The 22,406-nt window shown below is 40.1% G+C and overlaps 1 protein-coding gene across 1 annotated transcript in view; it reads left to right on the forward strand.

Moving 5' to 3' along the window:
• The first annotated feature begins 1,679 nt into the window (after window positions 1-1,679).
• The window catches only part of necab1 (N-terminal EF-hand calcium binding protein 1), a 28,908-nt gene continuing 8,181 nt past the window's right edge, over window positions 1,680-22,406 (forward strand). Inside the window, exons 1-7 of the mRNA XM_073463137.1 lie at window positions 1,680-1,766; window positions 4,267-4,291; window positions 7,294-7,402; window positions 9,929-9,954; window positions 10,242-10,339; window positions 17,066-17,202; window positions 21,790-21,911. Coding sequence (XP_073319238.1) covers window positions 1,680-1,766; window positions 4,267-4,291; window positions 7,294-7,402; window positions 9,929-9,954; window positions 10,242-10,339; window positions 17,066-17,202; window positions 21,790-21,911 — 604 coding nt within the window. The remainder of the gene's footprint in view (window positions 1,767-4,266; window positions 4,292-7,293; window positions 7,403-9,928; window positions 9,955-10,241; window positions 10,340-17,065; window positions 17,203-21,789; window positions 21,912-22,406) is intronic.

A 22,406-nucleotide genomic window follows, 5' to 3' on the forward strand; every position in this document is an offset into this window, starting at 1 on the left:
GTGCCAGCCCTCAAAAAACTTTGTGTCACCTCCATTGTCTCATGGAAGTCACAGGTAGTGTAGAGGTAGATTACATGCAGTGCTTCACACTGAAAGATGCTCATGGTTCATTTTGTTTATGTGGTGGTATTGACTGCTGTGCTGTAATAACAGTCCACTAGATGGAACTGTTGCACAGTTGTACAATCAGTCCAGGTTTGTTGAAGGGTTTGTTGTTTGTTGGATTTATGAGTTGGATCACTCTGCATTTATGAGGAAACACCTGACTCTTGGCTACAGTCTGATACAATTCATCTTCAGGCTTTCTTTGGTGCAACAAAACACTTTTTCCAACATATTTGATTGCAGACTTTCAAAAGCAAGGCTCTGTTGCCGCATGCAATCTGCAAAGTAACCAGTAACTAAAGTTATCAAGTAAATGTTGTGGATTAAGAAGTACAACACTTTGTGGGATTATAAAGTAGCAGAAATGGAAATACTCAAGTAAGTACAAGTACCTTGAAATTATACTTAAGTATAGTACTTAAGTAAAATGCAGTTAGTTAGGCTTCATTATGTCACTGCCACTATGGCCAACTTGAAGGAGTAGGCTACATGTAAAGCTGGAAACGATAAAGTATGAAAGCCAATTTCTGCCAATTAAAGAAAAAAATAAGATGAAATCTAAGACTGATGAAAAAAATATTTCTGCGGTAATTATGGTCATGGAGATTTTAAAAAGTGGAAATTAGGAGAAAAAAAGTCCTGACTATCAGATAGAAAATCAAAATCATGAGACAAAAAGGCATACTTAAGAGTTAAAAAGTTGCAATTAGGAGAAAAATTATACTAAATTATACTTTTATCTCATAATCATGACTTTTTCTCTTATAATCATGACTTTTTCTCACATAATCATGACTTTTTATCTCATAATTATGACATTTTATCTCATAATTTGGACTTTTATCTCATAATTTTGACTTTTATCCCATGATTGCGACTTTCTATCCAAAATTTTTACTTTTTTCCCCACATAATTTCGACTTTTATTTCATAATTATGACTTGCCATGGGATTTTTTTTATACAGGCAAAGTTTTCTTAAATGTTTTCTTTACCTGTCAGAAATGGCCTTCCAATAAAGAGACTAAATCACTTTGAGAGGTAAAAGTCATTATAATCGACTTCTTTAATTCAAACTGAAATTACCTTATATCTAACGTTTAAACTTAAAGTTAGGCTGTATTTAGCAGAATAACAGAATAAAAACACATTTTCATCTGACTCTTTGGCTGCTCCAACAGAGATGCGCTTTGACTCATCAAGCAGCAGCTCGTGTCAACACTGAGATGAGCCAATACACGACAGGAAATATAGTGATTCTACTTTCAAAATAAAAGCATACATTTTTAGAAACTCGTGGTCGTGTACAGGCCCGATGCAAAGAGTAGCCTCAAAGTATCCACAGAAGGATGAAGCGAACAACACAGAAGAGGAGCGAAAAATGCGCTGCCACTTGTGTTATACTGGTAATGAAGGGCTGAGTTGTGAAATGAATGTGGTCCCGGAAGTGGTGTGTTTCATCCCGGCTGACTTGACAGTGTGCGGAGTCGCTCTCTGACCAGTGGCTCTGATCAGATAAGAGGTTGGAGCGCACACATTCCTCCGCAGTTTACAAGTGAAGCTTCATTGTGAATGATGGATTGTTCAGAGGAGGTTCAGTGTGTGTCTGAAGACACCAGCGCTCAGATGGAGCTAAAGAAGGGGATGTCAATTTTCATTGATGTAAGTAAACCACAATTTAAAATCCTTACTTAGCCTATAGTGGGCCTGCAAATGTGTTTAATGTTCACTATTAATGCTTACACTAAGAGGAAAAACTGAAGCATGATATAGTCTTATATTATTATTTTTATTTCATATTACTTGTGACGATCTTTATCTTATAGTAGCAGAAAATCAAGGAAGGATTTTTTATTTCATTTTAAAGTAAAAGATGCATTTTGCTTCTTCAGTCAGGCATCTGTTGGAGGTGTTTGATCACCTGATTTAATATAGATCCTCATCATAATATATGCAGGGTACAGAGAGTCCCTTAATTTATAGAATCCGACAAGGTTGGCCTTTAATTCAGCTTCATTGTGTAGGGATTTCAAAGACTGGACATCCATCTTTATGTCAGTGTTTGAACCCAAATACCAAGTTAATGAAGTGCTCAAGTGTCTACTTGATTTGATAAACGTCATGGGCTACTCATGATGTCCTTAATCTGCCTAATCTAGCTCAAAAATCATTTTGATATTCATAACTTTTTTAATCTGAAAATAAATCTAAGTTATATGAGGATATAAGAATATCATGGGAATTCCCAACACTTGTGGATCTCCCTCAGATCATGAGGATTTAAAAAAATTAAATTACATCTTGTCAGTACACCCCTAATGGTCTTCCTCAAGTGCTTCTCTCTCAAGAGCTTTCCCTCCCCTGTTTCATTCTGCCTCGGTGCCCACCTCCTAATTATATTCCCCTCATTCCTCCACTCTTTCATTCGCTTGTGATGTCTCAACTATATACCTTTTGGCTGCCTTCGCTGTCTGAAAAACACAAGGGAGGATGCACACATGGGAACCAAGAGTTATTAAAGGTAGAAAGCTGTATCCACCACATCAAGTGTCTCAGTGATGTCGGGTATCAGCGAGTATCTGTTGTTTCTTGGCATCTCTGGCAGCTTCTGGCTTCAGGGTGGATGTGCTGTGTCTCCATGTGTGCCTTCTTTCTTATTTAGATGCTGTTGTGGTGCCAGATTTCCGGATAATAGTCGTGGGAAAAGACCATCAGGCTTCCATTCTTGGTTAAATTCATTACTTTTGCTCATTAGATTAATTAGGATCTGATGAGATTGTGAGACCCAGTTGTAGGTTCAATAACAGGGTTGCAGAGTTGTCAGTGCGAGCTGGGATCAGAATGATCGAATCCAATCAGCCCACAAATATGAATGATTTCCAGTAGTATAGTTTGCGTGAATGACACACATGAGTTAATAAGAACAGAAAGATCAGTCACCCTGTAGAAGATTTTGAAGAGCAGATTAAAGTAAGGATGCAACTAATTATCATTTTAATCATCAATGAATTGTTTGCTTAATAGAACATAAAAAACCAGGAACTATTACATTACATTACATTTAATACCATCCACACTCCAGACAGGGTGAAGGTATAGGAGCTATCCTATTAGAAAGAAAAGAAGCAGTTGCAACAGTAGGGTGTACTTTATTGATTGATGATTAATACATGTAAATTGGTACAAACTGTTACAAAGAGCCCCTTTAACATTCTTATAATATTAACATATTATACTTGCAATTGAAAAATAATAAAAGCGTTTCCCGTCATTTTTGCAGAGATAATGTTTTCATTTTTGGGTGAATTTATCCTTTAATCTTCTGTCAATCAACAAATCAATCAATCAGCTACTTCTTGCAGCTCGAGATTAAAGAAAATTTGGCATCAACATGTGATGCAGGGATGGAGAATTGATTGACAGTATCCTTTTAAGTTTATTTATTCGCGAGTGTGTTTGTTGTCTAGGGTGGCGAAGATGCTGATGCGTTCTGCCTTGCAGAGACAAATAAAGTTGTATTGTATTTAATTGATTGGTCACAGAAATTCAAGATTGGCAAGAGATGAGTAACAGGTAGCACTGACATGGAGACAGATGGGAGTTTATGGATTAGGAAGAGCGAAAGAAGCGATAAAGACGGATTATTTGGACAATTTGAATGAATTATGTAAGTGAGAACACACAACAGACTGCCAAAAGCAAAGAGAAGGTGGGTGGATATTTGCTATTTGTATTTTTACCCCTTTTCAGCACAGCTGAGCTGAAGCCCCCCGAGCAAGGGAAATTAAGAAATGGAAGGATTTTTTCTTTCCAGTTTGGATGGCATCTGAAAATATAGATCTGGCACATAAAGGCAGTCACATTTAGATTCAGCCTATATGTGTGATACACTGAAGGCCTGTTTGAATTCTTCTTCACAAGTAGAAACCCAACAAGAAGAAAAGTGGGTAATGCTATATTGAGGCCGTTCGACCCTTTTAAAGCTGATGTGGTCATTGCCACTCTGCCTTTCATCTCCTCTGGACTCTGGGACAGCTCTATCAATAATTAAATGACATACTGCCGTCGAGAGTGTGATCGATGATCCCCACACACACTTACTTTAACTTTGATGATGTGAAACCTTTTTTGACATCTCTCTCTTTTCCTGCTCTCATTACAGATTTTACGGAGAGCTGATAAAAACGGTAAATATTGCACCTTCAGACTCAAACACACTCCTCTGTCTGTGGCATTACTTCAGCCTCTCTGTCTCTCTCTTGTGTGTGGAAACAGATGTTCTTTCTCAATGAAATTCTGATCATGACTCTCTGCTGATACTCTTTCAGTTTCCATGGAAACAGGAAACTGACCATGCCCACTGAGGTCCAGAGGTTCAGAAACAGAACAATAACGAAGAAAAATACCCCAAATTTGTACCTGTTAGACATTTTTGTCATGGCAGCCCACGCCTAATGACTTAGAGGTGTGCAGGAGGTTCAGGGCAAATTGTTTCACCTTCACTATCTTGTGCAAAATAATCATAATATAAAGTCTAAAAATACAAAGATAAATAGTTTAATATGTTGTTTACTAGGAGGAGCAGTAGCCTGAATCCAAGTTATCCACCCGTCCATCCTCAACCTTAATACTCTCTAACAAAGCACAAAGGCAGGACATAATAACACTGTGACTCTCCTGCTTTTATGGCACACAGGCCTTGAATTTTAATTTATGAGTCTGATTTATTTAGTTGAGTCAGTCTTTTTATTTTAACATATTGTACTTGCAAACGTAAAGTAAGAAGTATTTTTCTTTCATCTTTCAGAAACCCAAACAGAAAAAAACCCTTGTGTTTAAACCAATATAGATAAGCAGCCTTGAAATGCACTTTTCGTTTCTTTCATGGAAGAAAGACAAGAAAATATGAGGAGGCATATCTATCCCCTGGCTTCACCGGTAAATCGGTTGGTAATGAAGAGACCACAGTGTGCTTTGTGTCCCAAATTATAAGCTTCTGACAGTATTAAGCTGAACAAGTTGAGACACCACTTGGAGATCACACACCCTGAACGTGAAGAGAAGAAGTGTGAAGTTGATTTATCCAGAAAAAAAATGGGCAGAGAAGCCATTTTTAAGAAAATGTGTTGCAAGCAATGACTGCTGTCACACAGTAAAAGATGCATGATGCAGTGTCACGTCAATGCTTCCACTATAAAAGTGACTTCTTCCTTATTTATTTATCTTTTTCAGTGCGATGTCACACTGAAGCTTAACGCCTGTGTTAATTACAATGTTGTAAAGTCAGGAGTTTGCAAAGAAAAAGTGGGGCTGCAGAAAAAGTTTGGGAACCACTGCTTTAAAGGAATAGTTTAACATTTTGGGAAATATACTTATTCACTTTGTTGCCTAGAGTTATTAGTGAGAAGATCGATGCCGCTCTCATGTCTGTCTAGTGAGTATGAGCTATCGTCTGCAGTTTGTTGGCTTATCCTAGCATAAAGACTGGAAACAGGGCAAACAAACTTGACACAAAGAAAGAGTGTGGCTTATAACCAAGTGTAAGCCCACCCATTGGTTTATGGACTACTGCTGAAGGCTTGAGTTTGGCACTATGACTGTAGCCATCTTATTTCTTTTGGAGCGTGGAATGAAAGTGTGTAATTTACCAAAATGTCAAACTGTTCCTCTAAAGGTTTTGTTCATAATGGTCCTGAAATTCAAATCTATGTGCAGATGCACTTTAACGCCACAGTAAGACATCCTATCTGAAGCTTTTACAGCTCTTACGGTGTGCTAAGTATCACTTAATCTTAATCTAAAGTGCTCTGTTCAATGTGCGGCTGTGGTTTTATAACCTCTGTCAAAATGTAAATAGTATATCCTACACATATGAGATGAGATCATTCGTTTAACTGTACACTGACGGTATCTTTTAGTGTCAGGGGAATGTGTGTCATAAAATGAAACCCTGCTGACACACACTTTGACATATCATGTTAAATACTCACACAGGGTTTGTTAATTGCAGGCATCACACAGTCAATTTAGTGTTTTTTAGTTAAGTCAGGTTTCTTCGGAGACCCCGACATCGAAAATGATTTCCTCTACATGCAAAAATAGCTAATCAGAATCCATTATTCACATGGCATGACATGCTTCATTATTCATTAAATGTCCGTCCCAAGCTGTGAACGATTTGAGTTCCTGTCATGCGGCAAGATAAGAAGTCATCCCACATGTTTGTTTTTAATGTGCAAACAGCAGCACTTGTGCATCAAGTCCGTTCCAAGATCATTTGTGAGCTCAACGACAGTGAGTCACTGCAGCATCGCTTATGTGCATGTGCGCTCGCCTTTGAGCATCCTCCAAATGGGGCTCTCGCTCACAGCATCTATAGCGACATGACAGTCATAGTGAGCATCACCTCCAGAGCAGCAGGTCAGCAGTGACCATGTAAGGATCAGACACTTCTTGTCTCACGGACAGAGAGAAACTACCAGAGCCAGAAGCATGTGTCGTTTGTGGTTGAATATCTTCATGATGCTGAAGGATATTTAGTCTCAGGCTCCTCGTTTTGAAATTCTGCTTATTTTCTCCTCATGAATATTTCCTCTTTATTCTTATTATAATTTAAAGCCTCAAAACATAAAAATGACTAATTGCACAAATGACCCTTCACAGCACTGTTTAACAAACAAGGAAGAATGTTTCACAGAGGAGTTATTTTGTTAAGTTTTATTACTGCTTTTTCAGCTTTGATCGAAACACTTCTGCTGATTCACCGGCTGCAGCTTATAACTCGCTGCATCCCATCGGGGTTATCTCAGTTTCATCAGCTCAGGATGAAATGATTCATTAAAAATGATTTTACCAATGTCCTGGAACAACGAGGAAATGAAATCCATGTGACTGAACATCTTCACAACGTTTCACTTCCATGATACATTTCATTACATTTTAGTTTCCGACATATGGAATCCCTGAAGGGTCATGGGTCAACCATGTTATTTCCTGTTTTCCTGTGATAACAAGTGAATTCTTATTTGTTTTCTCGAGAGCTTGTTATTGCGGCATTCACAAACCAGAGTGTTCATTTCATCTTCACACGTTAATTTATGAAAGGAATGTTTTAGAAAATGTCCACCTCATCTCACCTCACTGGACTTTGTGGTCCTGATGCTGTGTTGCGTTCATGCTCTCTCTCCAGATGATGGAAAACTGTCCTTCGATGAATTCAAAGCCTACTTCTCTGATGGTGTGTTGACAGCTGATGAACTGAAGGAGCTCTTCCACACAATCGACACTCACAACACAGAGTAAGTCTGTACAGTGACCACTGCGTTTGTCGCCAATCAAGGCATGAAAAGTCATTTTAATAAAAAAAAATGTGTGCTATGTAAATCATCTTGACATGTTTTCAAACAGAGCTGGGTAGGTTTTTAAAAAAAATAAGAAATCATGTTGTTGGCTATTTGTTTATCATAGTATAAAGAAAATGATATAAATTATCTAAGAAAGTGGCTCTTATCTTGTACAATATTAATAGGAATCTGTCTCCATGCTGATAAGACGTTTCTATTTATTCATAAGCTCAGTACTGCAGACCGAGATGTGAAGAGACTCTCCGGGCAGTGAGCTTGTTGTGTTGTCTCTCTGCAGGACACCGCAGACTCATGTCAAGCTAATCTCGTAGACATGCTTACTCACTCAGTTCACTCAGTTCACTCAGTGGCCACTTTATGATGTACACCTGTAATATCTGATCTAATCCAACACACCAGCTCAGCCAAATTGTGATTTTATGTTGCCTTTAATGTTCAGGTTTTAATGATCAGGCTGCAACAAGGATCAGTTCTGAATTTTAGGTGAATAACAGAAGAGAACTAAAAGTTTACAGCCATGCAAGCTGCCCTGTCGGGCTAATGTTAGCGTGCTGACTTTGAATGTGAACATGCATCCATGCAATGTTAGCATTATCCTCAAAGTACAGCAGAGACGGGCAGAGACCTGTCACTAGTTTATGCATTTAAAGAGGTCAAAATCCTATATCCTGCTGTATTAAAGTGCACTCAAGGTGTGTTCACCTCAGCATCTCTGTCAGGTGTAGTTACAGGTGCAGCAGAGCGCAAAAGAAGATGCCAGTGAAACTTTTCTCATTACTTTGAACAAGAGTTCAACAGGTGGAGCTTTTATCGCTGATGTTTCCCACGACAAGAGCCATATGATGTTATCATATTGTTTAATTTAGATTAGAATATCCTTGTTGAGCTAAAATACATTGTCGAAATCTAAGTTTGAGGGACCGTGACGAAGTAGTGAGATGCTGCAACTTAGTGTAGAATAAAGTTGTTTGTCAGCCCAGTCGCTTTAATCTGTGTACAAATAACACACGTTTAGACATGTCAATTGTGTACAGTGCAAACGTCAAAGTCCAGTTTTGCATGCAGGTGAATTGCCAGTCATTCCCAATAGCTTCTGTCGAAAACAAATGCACCCAAACAAATGCAGTGACGTAGTATAAAAGGCGAGACAGTCCAACCAGTGTGCAAACACAGGACTTTAATCCAGGAGACTGGTGTTTGTGTCTTGTGTGACACCAAAAGTTAACACTGACTTGTCTCAATGTATGTATGACTGTAAGTTAACAGATGTATAATAAAAACCTAATAGCGAGGTTTAGAGGAAACTAATGTAAACTCTTACTCAAACTCTACATTATTCTATATCCATCACAATGTGCAATCAACATTTACTTCATTATGGTTCGTTATGGTATCACGTATATTGAGGTCACCAGGCTGTTCTCCACAGAAGATAATGGGAGGCACTGGTGTATCATGAAAAACTGTATTTTGCTGTACGTACTGCATGCAATTTTAAATACAGAGTCATGTTATGTGTATGAAAAACTAGACTTTACACAACCCAGATTCCCCAAAAAACTGGGACGCTGTGTAAAACATTAATAAAAACAGAATGCAATCATTCGCAAGCCGACTGCGTTTATACCTTTTATACCAGTGTTATTCAGTCATGCCCTGCATGTTTTAGATGTGGCCCTGCTCCAACACGCCTGGTTCAAATGAATGGGTCCTTGTCAGGCTTCAGCAGAGCTTGAATCAGGTGTGTTGGAGCAGGGAGACGTCTAAAACATGTATGAATTGTTTGTGTATGTCAAAGTTTGAGTTTGAGTTTAGTATCTAACCTCTGCTTTACCTCATCTGTTCGTGTCTGTTGTCTGTGGCTCTGAGTGTTTTCTCCTGTTTGAACCAATTGATTTCTGAGGCACTTTCCCCCTCTGGTGAACAGCAGCTACAGCTTGTGTGGAACAGACTTAAAACCAGTGTGATTCCCCAGCCTCCTCCACTGAAACAAGGATTAAGAAGTCTCTTTTATGTCTCCTACGGTAGAGGGGATATGGCTAATTTTCCTCTTTGAAATGTTCCCTTCATCTCTTCACCTTCGCCTCTTTCTTTTCTTAATATCTCTGTTTTTATGCCTCTCTTTCAGAAACACTCATACACACTCAGATCTCCCCAAAATACACTCCTGAGTGAACATCTTTCACCAACAGCTAAAAGTCCTGAAGGGCTTCCTGTGAGGGATTCACTGTCTGGCCCTTTGGTCTCTAACGCACACCTCAGGGGAAAAAGCAGCTAAATTATTCAATTATTCATGACTTGCTCCTATTTGTCGTCACACACTGATTCACCAAATCACAGTCAGTCAAGTAAAAGTTCTAGCAGAGATGAGAGATTACTCTGTCACCTCCTTTAACCTTGGAAACTTCAGCTTTTTAAAATAATCATTTTATTTTATTGTCTCTCTTTTTTCTTCTGCAGCAACGTGGACACTGATGAACTCTGTGGTGAGTTAATCCGTCACTGAAATAAAAACAGCTTTGTTGTCAGTCATATCTTTACCTTGCTTTACCTCCCAGTCAGGAGCACCATAGACTCAAATGCTATTTGACATTTTCCCAGCCTAAGAAAAGCACCATGTTAGATGGGGTCACATGCTCTGCGATCAAACCCCTACAGGCTGTGTGACTGAGGTGTCACACCGATGCTGCTTCAACTAAACACCCACAGCCCTGTCCTAGTGGTTTAACTCACAAACTGCTTCTTCTTGTTTTTTTGTCTCTTTCTTGTGAAGAGTATTTCTCCCAGCACCTCGGTGAATATGAGAATGTTCTCGCTGCCTTAGAAGACCTGAATATGTCCATACTGAAGGCGATGGACAAAACAAAGAAGGTACGTCACTGAAATTGCCTCGATTGTCTTCTTTCCATATGTTTTATGTTGAAGTTTAGCTGCTCACAAAATATATAACGTATTAGAAAGTAAAAGCATTGTTATTTCGTTTCAAAGTAAAAGTATCAATATTTCGTTTCCAAAATAAAGGCATCATTATTTAGTTTACAGAGTAAAAGCATCATTATTTAGTTTACAAAATAAAAGCATCACTATTTAGTTTACAAAATAAAAGCATCATTATTTAGTTTGCAAAGTAAAATGATTAAATGGTTATCGCACCAGATTTGAATATCAATCTATCAGATTGTTGTCAGTTCATTTTGCTGAAAGCCAAAAATGTCAAAAGGCTGACAGAAGAAAAGTCAGAGGCTCACAGTCATTAGAAATCTGAGGACTATGAATCTTGTTTCAACCTTCATGTCATCAAATAGTTGGTGAGTGTTTCAGTCATGGGCCAAAGTAGTGGACCTGTGCAACATCAGTCAAGCTTTAACCTGCAGTGCACAAAAAATCTGGTGAAAATTGATGAAAAGTTATTGAATGTCTGAATATCTAACATCAAACACCCATTTGTGTTTGTCTGTGTCTTGGCACATTTTCATCATGCAAAGTCATGTTGCTGCTGCTACTAGCTGCTCCCAGTCACACTTTACAGACAGTATAACCACCTAGATTACTCACATTAATGTGTGTGAGTTATGACTCTGAAAGGTAGAGAGGTTTGACAGTTGGTGTGAATTGTGTAAATTGGATTAACGGGGAAAGAACATGGTAAAAGATTGGCTAAAGTTTGGATGCTGTCTGTACGTTCAGAGCACATCATCTGTCCATGTCCGAACAGTGTATCCACACACACTCATCAGCACCTTGAACATCACACTAACACGTCATGCAGTGCACATAATGATAAAAATGAGAGGTGTTTGATTTACTCACATTGTGACCAAACTTCCTGCTGCAAATCTCTCCCAGCATGCTTCTCTGCTGCCCAGCTGGCTTCCTCAGATCTCCCATTAGTCAGATTTCCATTACAGAGCCCAAAAGGACAAGCCAGGGCTCACTCATGCTACTAATTAACCTCCAGAACAAAACATGTTATGATTATTTTTGGACTTGGCTTATGGATGAGGAATTAAATGGGTTGTGGTGGCTTTTGATCATGCTCTGGAAAAAGCTTTATGTCCTCTTGATCTGGCTTAAGCTGAGCACCTTTTACATTATCAGAGAGGAGAAGAGGAGGGATGAGGGTAGTGAGGGGGAGAAAGTCTAACAGAAAGAGATGAGAGAAGAAAACAGGAGGACTGATGGGACAACTAATGAAGAGAAATGGGAAAAGGACACTTGGGTGAGGAGGAGAGGTGGCTTATTAGATCTGCAGGGAGAGCTTCTTTCCCATATGACACATGCTGTGAAGCTCAGATCGCCCCTCAGATCTGCACTGAGGCAGCAAGTGTGGGAGTCAAACTGTTCATTTGTCAGTGGTAGTTTTTTATTAGCACAGAATGAGGTAACATGTGGTGACATTCAACTTCAACATCTAGAAACTGTGGTGACAGAGATAAATGGCAGCCACAGTTTTGGTTTAGTAAATGTTTGGACACTCAAGACAGCAGTGAGGGACGGGAGACGTCAAATCAGCATAATTTTAACACATATAAATGAAAAAGGAGTATAAAGCAACTAAGTAGAAGAAAAACAATTCATATCCTTAAAATAAAGTTTTCAGCCAAAGCGAGCAGTCATTTTCTTGAGATAGGTTTCAGAAAAAGGAAACGAAACATACAGATATATTTTTGCAATCCCTCTGCCATTTTTTGAGGTGTGAAAATCAAATTGCACCTCAAATCATTTTTTCTGCTCTCCAAGAGAACAATTGAGAGACAGCAAAAGAGGAGGATCAGAATCTATGTGTGTTTGAAGGTTTTTGTCACTTGAAAAGGGGAAAATTCACCTTGCTGTGGACTAAAGTCGGCTTTCGTGAAGTAAAATAGAAGAACAGGACTTCTAACGCTGTCGCACTCAATCTCACGGATCAGTTTTTGTCCATGAACACACTCATTGTTATTCCTTCACAGACATGCAGTACAAAATGGATATTCAAGCTCAAATTACTCTCCACAGATTGGACAGAATTGAGAAGCAACAGAGGCAATAACTTTGAAATCAAGTTACAACACTGGACTGTGACCAGACAGAATTTCACACTGCTGAAGTGATGCCTAATTCATAGTTTCCTTAGATGATTTAAAAATGAGTCACAGCACAAGAAAAGAGAGAAAGGAAACGTATGACAAGTTGTATTTCTCTGTCTGTTAGCGAGTATTGGCTGAGCGAGGAGAACAGATGCTGCATTCGTCACAGACTAGAGCTCAGTCGTCTCTGTTGAACTGTGTATGTGTTTGAGTGGGTGGTCTTTGGCTGTGGATGTGTGTGAGGGGGCTGGCCGTGCGTGTGTGTATTTGCATTTTTTTTTGTATTGGAATACTGTTACATATGCACAAGCTAATTTGTGCGTGCGCTTCTGTGTGCACACATCAAACATCACTGCACATGTGCGGGGGAGCTGGAATGAGATTTTGCATCTAAATCAGAGCCAGGCGTGCGTTTCTGTGCAGGGTTTCATTTTGCACACATATTCCTGCCAAAGCTATTTACGGGCTTCCCGTGAACAACCTCCCTCAGTTTCGACTCCAAACCTCTCCAAGCAGATCTCAGGTGTTTCTCACCTGCAGTGGAGAGAGGAAGTTGCTCTTCTCACACTTCACAGCTTATTGTAGTATTAGAGGTTAAAAAAAAAATCAGAATGTCAAAGATTTCTTTTCATGAAAATAAATGAAATAATAACAGCGAGCACTGTGGTCGATGGTAAAATGTACATATGAAATGTAAACAGATTGCTCAGCTTTTCAAACTTGGCCTAGTAATAATGTCAGTGTTTACCAAAAATGAAATAAATGAAAATAAGCTAGATGTTACGTAGAGATTAGCTAGTAGTCATGGAAAAATGTAAACCTAGTCACTGTTGTGTTGCTAACTGAACCAAAGCTAATGTTAGCTTGTTAACATTTGACCTGATTTGTAACAAAGACTAAAAGAGCTAATGGGACACAGAGCTAAAACGACTGAATACTGGGCTTCAATTTATCAGGTGGCCAGACACACAAATGAATGACAACATTGTTCCTTAACAGCTGGATGTGTAAAAGCTACTGTTTGCGAACAAATTCACCATATTAAACTTAAAAGCTGATGATATGTCAGTGTGGAGGTTCACAACTTCTTTGTGCTGCCCCCAAGTGGCCAAAAACTTTTTTTAAAAGTTCAACTTAAAACATTCACTGCCACCAGAGCACCAGCATCTCAGACCAAAACAACTGGGCATCTCCGCCACACCTTCCCCACCGTCCGCCAACATAACATAACGCTTTGCATCAAAACAAAAAGTTGTTTGCTGCTATGCTCATGTTCCAAATATCACATATAACCTTTACGCTTTATTGGTGCAGCCCGATACAGAAAATGACTAGTTTGCAATGAGCCTGTGAACGTATGACTAGCTGATTTGCAATCAGGATTTAAACACGCTGCGTTTGGTAAAGGGTGAAGTAGTCACAGCCCGGACAATCAGGCTGAAATGTGTTTTTTAGCGGCGGTGCGCTGCCTCCAACAGAGCACTCATTTGACCTTTTGTACGAATGAAAATAAAAGATCAAGGGAAACACAGAAAGGAAAAAATCAGGTAGCTTTTTAAAATGACTGCAGATTGTTAAGGTGGACACACACACACACACAAACATACAAAGGTAAAAATCACAGGAGGTAATCTATACTCAGATGGTAGACAGGAGATTGACCTTTACCAGTTTTGTCGTGACTCACTCTCGCTGAGTGAATGTGCATTCATGTGCAAGTGTGTGCGCGTGTGTGTGTTTAGTCAGAATGTCAGGAGATCAAACAATATCTGCAACAGATGACGATTATGAGTTTTTGAAACGTTACATTGCAGAAACCACAGGTTTTCATTGTGTGTTTTGTTCCTATGAAAAATTAAGTTGAGGTTGATAATTTTAGGACAAGCTGTTCAGTCTCCGCTCTGATATGCTGCTGGATCGGACCGATGGGAGAAGCTGGAGACTAATGATCTGCTCTGTATTCTGGAGAAGCTGTCGAGAGTTCAGCTCTCTCATGGGAAGACTCCCGCTCAACATGCTGTAATTAGGATGTGTCTCTGCATGCGTGTGTGTGTGTGTGTGTGCGTGTGTGTGCGTGTGTGTGTGTGTGTGTGTGTGCGTGCTTCCACATCCTTCTAAACTAATCCTGATCTTCATCGTACTTTCTGAAAAATACAATAATTACCAACAGACAGTAACGCAGGAATGTATTTCTTTCTGTCACACACAAACATTCCTACTCATGCAGTCTCTCTCGTTAATGTTTCCCTTCAAACCTCTCCTTGTTACAAACAGGCGCTGTGCTCGAATCTATTGGAGCAGGTGTGCTGTGCAAACAGCAAACTCTGCTGTGTAGCTGAGCATCATTCATTCTCCTTTGATTAGATCCAAAACAACAGTCAGCCCTGCTGCTTTAGTCCAGGCATAGCAAATGATGGCTCTCCAAACTGTCTTTCAGTTTGATTTATTTTCCATCAGCGCTCTGAACAAACACAGAGGCCTGCAGAAAAAACAAATACATCCTTGATGATAAATTGTACCGCCGCCTGAAATACCCAATGGAGAGGAAATGATTCCACATGATAGATGTGATTTCTACTGAAGGTGCAAATGATTGTTTCAAATTTTCGGATGTTGTTTTAAAAATATTTTCCACCACAGACTGTGTCAACGTGACGTCTACCAAAACATATCCAGATACCTGTTGAGCCAGTCAGAGACGAGATGCATCATCATGACTCAGGCCGGTGGTGTAGCCACGTTTCTTCACATGAAAAACACAACAGATTCATGTTTGTTCATTTTCTATTTATTTGTATCCATTTATAATATTTCCTAAAATGAAGTGATGCTGGGGAGTTGAGTTAAGATGAGGACATTTAACAGGTATGGAGAGTTTAATGAAAGATGCTATTAAAGTGCAAAATAGGAAATGTATTGGCATGTTACCAGGTCGACATCAGGATGGACGATGACATCGCTTATTGAGGTTGTGTGGGAGGGTTACCATGTGTTTCTGTATTAGGTAATGCACCCCCCCTTGAGTTGCCATTAGGCTGGAGTTGCTCATTAGCTCACCACTGTTGTTACTGCCATTTTCCACGGTCGCTCTGACAGTAACCTCCATCTGTCTCCCCCAGCCAACGGGAATCAGATCACCGCTCACATCCCTGCCGGGCAAGCTTCTCACATACATCCTCCTCAGACACATTTATAACCTTTTGTTCACCTGTCCCTTCACTTTCCCTCCTCACCTGATCCGTCACACGGTGTGACTCACACCCAATCATACACCTGTTCTTACTTCCCTCATCAGCCTCGCCTGCTATGACCACTCTCACCTGTTTCCACTCTCCCTAATCAGCCCTGCAGGTTTTTAACCAGTACATTCCCACTCATACGTTGCCAATTCATCCAAGTAGCCATGTTGGATTTTTGCTTTTTCTAGAATTTGAGTTTCTGTTATCTGGACCTGTTTCCCTTTAGCCTGCTTGCAGATAAACAGCCCTGACAGTATCTAAGCTGTGTTCAACTTCTGAGGCTAGAAGCAAAATCAGCTGACTAGCAACACAGAGGAAGCTAAGCTAATAAAAGGCAAATAACAGCGGCCCACAGATAAGAAACACAGTCGCCACCATTGTAACCGAGCATCTTGGGTTCCTCTAACTGAGCAGTAATAACGGGACGTGGAGATGTTGTTCATTGACCAGCATCAACAACTTCTTTCCAACATGTCACAAACGCAAACAAACCGTACGGCAACTCTGAGGAGACACACTACGTTTTTGCATTCTCTGGCCCGAGGAAACACCTTTTAAATCACAATGAGAAGATGGTACGATGGCATCGTCGGCCAAAGTCCAGGTCAAAGTCCCTCAACTTTATAGTAGTGCAGCTCTTAATCGCTTGCACAGGCTCCATCTTGATTAATGGTTGGTGATTAGCTGGGACAACAATGTAAAATGTTCTGTTTGACAAAGTCTAATATTTGTTGAATGTTGTCAATAAACCAAACAAAAAATTATGCTATCTAGTGAGATTTAAGTGCTTAACAGGAATATAATCACCTACTAATTCACACCTAATTCATTAAAGACTTGAATGAATGAATGAATGAATGACTGACAAGTTTGTCACAAGTAAAGTTGCTGTTTTTTAATATAATATAAAGCTAATTTCAATCTCCAAGTCCTGCATGTATGCATATATTATGTTGAAAACAAGCATTCACAGTTTTTATTTCTTTCCCTCATTAAGTTGATTTGTTCTGTCGTCCGTCTGATCCGTTTAAGTCTGATCAAACGCAATTTAAGAAACAGGCTTTAGCAGATAAGAGATGTAAAGTGTGAAGACGTGTTTTTCTTGTCTCCCCTCCTGCAGCTGTCTTATGTAATCCTCTAAATGAGTGAGCTCGCTGGCATCTTTTAATTAGCAGGGGGAAATCTGGACACTGAGTGACTCTTGACTGGCGTGTGAAACTTGTCACTGTCATCCTTTGTTCATCCTCCTCCTCCTCCTCCTCCTCCTCCTTCTTCTCTTCCTTGATTGACAGGATTATCAGGAGTCCACCCACCTGGAGCAGTTTGTGACCCGCTTCCTGCTGAAGGAGACAACCAATCAGCTTCATTCACTTCAAAGCTCGCTCGAGTGCGCCATGGAAACCACAGCTGAGCAGACCCGCCAGGAGAAGTAAGAACAAATCTCTCTGGCCCTTCACACACACACACACACACACCATTAGTCATTAAAACATGCTCAGATTGTACAATGGCACACATAATTACAGTTCTCACAGCCACTCCAACAACTTCATCCAAACCACACACGCTAATTTACAGCCTACATTTTGGCTTAAATGAGGCTTTTATCCGAGGTGCAGTGCAACATCACAGGTTCTTAGGAGTAAATTACTACAGGCAGAAATAATAGCATGACTGCTTCACAAACTATCTGGAGGAAAACTTTCCCGGTTTGTTCTCTTGTGTTTCACATTGATTAGATTCACCTGGTGCTTTAAAGCTGCCCTGATCAATATTTATCTCAGCCAAGCGTGAGCATAATCAATGAATGCACCTGCTGTGTTGTTAATTGTTTACTGTCGCCCACAAAATGTGCAAAATGTGACTTTTGTCTTACTACTGCGAGATGCTGTTTGGGCATGAAAACACTAGAAAACAGACTGAGGAGAATGGGCGCCACTGATGAGTAATTCATGAAATTATGCTTTCTCTTTGTTTTTATTTCCACTATAAGATAGGCTCGGATTTTTCTAGAGGGTGTTTGCATGATATAATGGTGATTACAGCATAATAAATCTGGTTATGATCCAATTATTAGCATGTTTATAAATGTACTGACTGATAATTAACACTCACCCGCCGGCATTCTCAGTTGATGATCAAACCTGAGACCTGAGGCACTTCTTAGGAGGCTGTGTGTGTGTGTGTGTGTGTGTGTGTGTGTGTGTGTGTGTGTGTGTGTGTGTGTGTGTGTGTGTGTGTGTGTGTTGTACTCGATCAGTCTGTGTCTGCATTTCAGAATTCAACAATGCCCCTGGTGTGCTCGGTTCATTAATGCTGATGACTCACCAGTACAAGTGCACAAGATTTAATATGTATGGTGTGTGTGTGTGTGTGTGTGTGTGTGTGTGTGTGTGTGTGTGTGTGTGTGGTGTGTAAACATGTACGTGGGTCTGACCCCACAGGCAATGTCTATGTTCATGATGTATTTAAAGAGCAGGTGATGACGCACAGTCTTTTCTGAGTTCACACTTAAACTGGAAAGAACTGGCCGATTTTCAACCAGCTTTGCATCGCGACAGTGTTACAGCCTAGCTGCCACAAGTAGCTATGGAAAGCCTTGTTTTTGGAGGTGGTTTCTTTTTACGACCTTCTCCCGAACCAAAAGTGTAAGAAATGGATTGAACAGCGTCAGTTATTGGATTACATTTGCTGCCTTGTCCTGCTCAATAGGATTTGAGGAAGTTTACAGTTTAGCAATCACAGCCAAGCTCGTCAACTCATCCTTAAAGTCTTTTCTCTTGTAGCAGAAATCCAACCTCTGTCTTGGCGTTCGTAAGCTAAACAGTCATTAACAGTTTCATACTTGAAAAGTAAAAGAAATGAACCTAGGACTAAATAGCTCCAAATTGCAATACAAGAACAATGCTGTTTCTTTATTTGCTTATTTATTGCTTTATTATTATTGCTAGTGCCCACATGTAGCTCGGTTCTTTAGTGTGGTATTATATACGTAGCCACTGAGTGCATATTTAGAGGACAGGTGCACCCAAAAATGAAAATGTAGTCATTATCTACTCACCTTCAACCTGATTGAAAGTCAGGTGAAGTTTCATATTCCACCAACCATTTCTGGAGCTTCACAGCAAAACAATGTTGTAGCTTTCTCCTGAACAGCTGAAGTAGACGGGGACTTGTTTTAAAAAAACATCAAATGCTTTTTACAGCTTGTCTGTCTGGAGTAATCTGCGGCTTCAGAAGCCTTGAGACCCAAAATTGATTTGAAAAAACATTATTTACTCTCTTTTTAAAAGCCGAAATCTTCACTGTAGCTGTTCAGCTAAAAGCTCTAAAGCGCACCCTGTCTGAAGTGGGTGCATGAGCTTGACCGCGTATCGAAGGTGTAAATAACTTCTTTTCAAAACAATTAATGGGATCTCAGGGTCATAGATTAGTTAAGAGTTGTTTGGAGCATATCATATCTATTTTCGGTTGGTTTTTTTTACATTATAGAACAAGTCCTCATCTACTTGTTGTTTAGGAGAATGCTGCAACACTGTTTTGCTGCGAAGCTTCAGAAATGTTTTGCGGACTATGAAACTTCACCTGACTTTCCATGAAGGTGAATAGATAATGAGTGAATTTTCATTTTTGGGTGAATTTATTCTTTAAGATTCCTTTAGTTTACGGGATTCAGTTCTAGTATTACTAGTTTTGCCTTTATCAAATTATGCCTAATATAATCATCTACATAATCTTCACAACTGACAAAATCACCATCTATCAAGTGCAGCTCTGTCGCAGCATTTCACATCTTCCTTGGCAGTAATAGCTGTTTTGGTTTGAAGTGTTTTTGCATGAGTTCAGTTTAAAAGGATCCCCGTAGGATTTGTTGTGCCCTCTTCCCTTTTCTCACCATGACCACATTTACACTTATTCTCTGGAGCAGGACATGATTGGCTTGGATAGTTGACATCTGAGACTTCCTCTCTTCCCTCTCCTCTCCTCACCTCCTCTAAATGTTTCTTCCTCTCTATTTCCTCTCGTGTCATTTCAAAGTGTGACTGTCCCTCGCTCCCAGAGCAGCTTCCTCTCCTCCAGGATCCTTCTCTGAATTGTCGCACTTGAAAATTCCCCCATGCATCTAAATGCAATCACTCTGTTCTTCCAAGCATCTAGAGTATCTAGCTGTTTCTCTGGTGGCTTTAAATATGTTTCTGTGGTCACTTTTGTACGTGTGGAGAGGACAACTGGGAGCTCAAATTCATAGATGCATGGTCTGACTCAGAGCTGAGCTTGAGCTTTGTTTCAATAAGTTCTGCTGTTCATAAGTAATATCGTACTTTCCTCTTGGTGATTTGGTGGTTTTGCCCGACAGATGACCACAGCTATTTATAAAAAAATATATTAAATCAATTATTTTCATTCTTTTGAACTCAGTTGGAACAAGAATAAGTGAGATTTGGACAAAGAGGTCCTCAGTTTGCTCATCAGCTCTGAAGCTCCTCTTCCTCCCTCTCAGTTCACATCAAAGCTGTGGGAGGAACATGACGTGGTGAAGACTGCTGATCTTTGCTTTATTACTTGCTCTTTGCTCTTAAACGGTTCTAGCTATTTAAGTTGCTAGGTAGCCGAGGATACAGTATGAGTCACTGGCAGAACAAGAGGGACTGCCGCTGGTTCCTCCTCCTCCATATGTCAATTATACACAGATTAGCCTTCAGCTCGCACATTAATTACACTGTATTTCTCCCAGATGTGGCAAGGAGCATTTAAAATCTATTATAAAGTGGCGTCATATGAAGAAGTTGTCATGACTCACTTTATACAAGATGTAATGAGTAGTTGAAATTTAAAAAGTCAAATGCTGAACAAAGATTAGTGGATTAAAGGAGCAGGTCAGCATTTTGGGAAATTCACTTAGCATAACAACTGAAAGCAGGGGAAACAGCTCGCCTGGCTCTGTCAAGAAATAGTCACCTTGTAGTTTGTTTACCTTGTAGTAAAATTAAACAATAAAAAAATAAAATAGGTAGGTTTAACCCTAACCTGCTACAGTGAAAGTCCTGTGCTTCTTTGACCCAACCATCCATCCCTGGCCCCTCCCTATACGGAGTTGTTGCTCTTTATACTTCGCCTGACTTCCTCCTTTGCTGCCTAACAAGAAACACAAATATGGGTCATGGTAAGCTGCGTTCACAGTAGACCTTTATGGCTGTTTTTCTGATGGGAGTGGGCTGAAATAGACCTGCTAAAATGAACCAGAGCGCTTAAGATTAAGCAAACAAAATGTTTTTATTTCATGAATGTTGTGACTTTTCTGCAATTACCTGAAACATGTGAACATGAACTGTTGAAGTAATCATGAGTAAAAACTTAAGTAATAACCTTGATATTGTATAAAAATGACATTGTGAAGTCTGAAGCAGGTTGGTAGAGAGCCTTTGCTTTACAAAACAATAAATCATGAAGCACAAAACTCACAGACACACATAAATAACAGCATGTGTATTCACCTGCACAAACACACACACCCCTCAGACACCCTGAGGTCTTGTCAAAATACTGGACCAAACAGCTTGACAGCACTAAAATAAATCTCAGGTGATGTCACCCCGCGGCTGCATGTACCTTGTCACTGGCATTAGCATCACTGTCAGGCCAACACAACATACAAGTATAAGGTAAGTCCACACAACTCCAGGCTTGCTGAATCTGTTCTAAGCTGAGGCATCTATTCATGAGACTGTGCGTCACTCACCTGGTGCCACCTTAAACTGAAAGAAAACCAGGAGACATTGCCAAGTCCTGAAACGGTTCTTCTCTTATTTAATTAAATTACAAAATCGCATACCGTGTTTATTTTCAAAGTCAGCAGAAACCAAATCCAAGCAAAGAATTACGTTTGTGGGACCCATCTGTTATTCAGTGTGTGCAGTCAGTGAGCCATAAAAAACACAGATCAGTTAATGTCATTGTTGAACATATGCTGAAATATTATGAAGTCTGACTCATCATCTCTGTGTTTTGTCTCCAGACAGGGCCCGGTGAAGCCAGAGGTTTTGTCTATCCAGTGGTCGGGCCGTCGCTCCAACCGGAGGCTCCAGAGGAACAGCAGCCTCTCTCCCAACAACCCTCTCCTCAGTCTTGTCAACTCAGGTGGATCTATACGTTCTGCTGTGTAACTCAGCAGTACCATGTTGTGTTGCATTATGTTGCAGGGCGTCCTGTTGTGTTTTTACAGCGCTCCACTCCTGAGTTATGTTGTCTCGTCGCTGCCGGCAGCAAAAAATCTGCTGGAGCAGAATCAGTGTGTCTCTACAGGCCAGAGAGCCGAGCACAGGAGGGGAGGAGAGGTCGTGTAGGTGTGAGAGAGACTGTGAGAGAGAGAAGATGAAGAGGAGAGTGTCGTTCTTATGTGTGACTGCTGATCTAAAGCTGTTTAATGCTCTGGCACTTTGAATCTGAATGAAACAGCGTCTCTTACTCCCAGTGCAAAAGAAAAAACGTTTTTTACTGCTGAGAAGTTGTAATCCTAAAGTGGTGAACGTCACTCCATTCATGCTTGTGAGTGACTGAGCCTTTCGAGGATGCTCCTTTCATACCCAATCGTGATGAATCATGAACCTGTTTACCTGTTCAATGTTCCAAACA

This window comes from Pagrus major, chromosome 3, assembly GCF_040436345.1.
Source record: "Pagrus major chromosome 3, Pma_NU_1.0".
NCBI classification, from domain to species: Eukaryota; Metazoa; Chordata; class Actinopteri; order Spariformes; family Sparidae; genus Pagrus; species Pagrus major.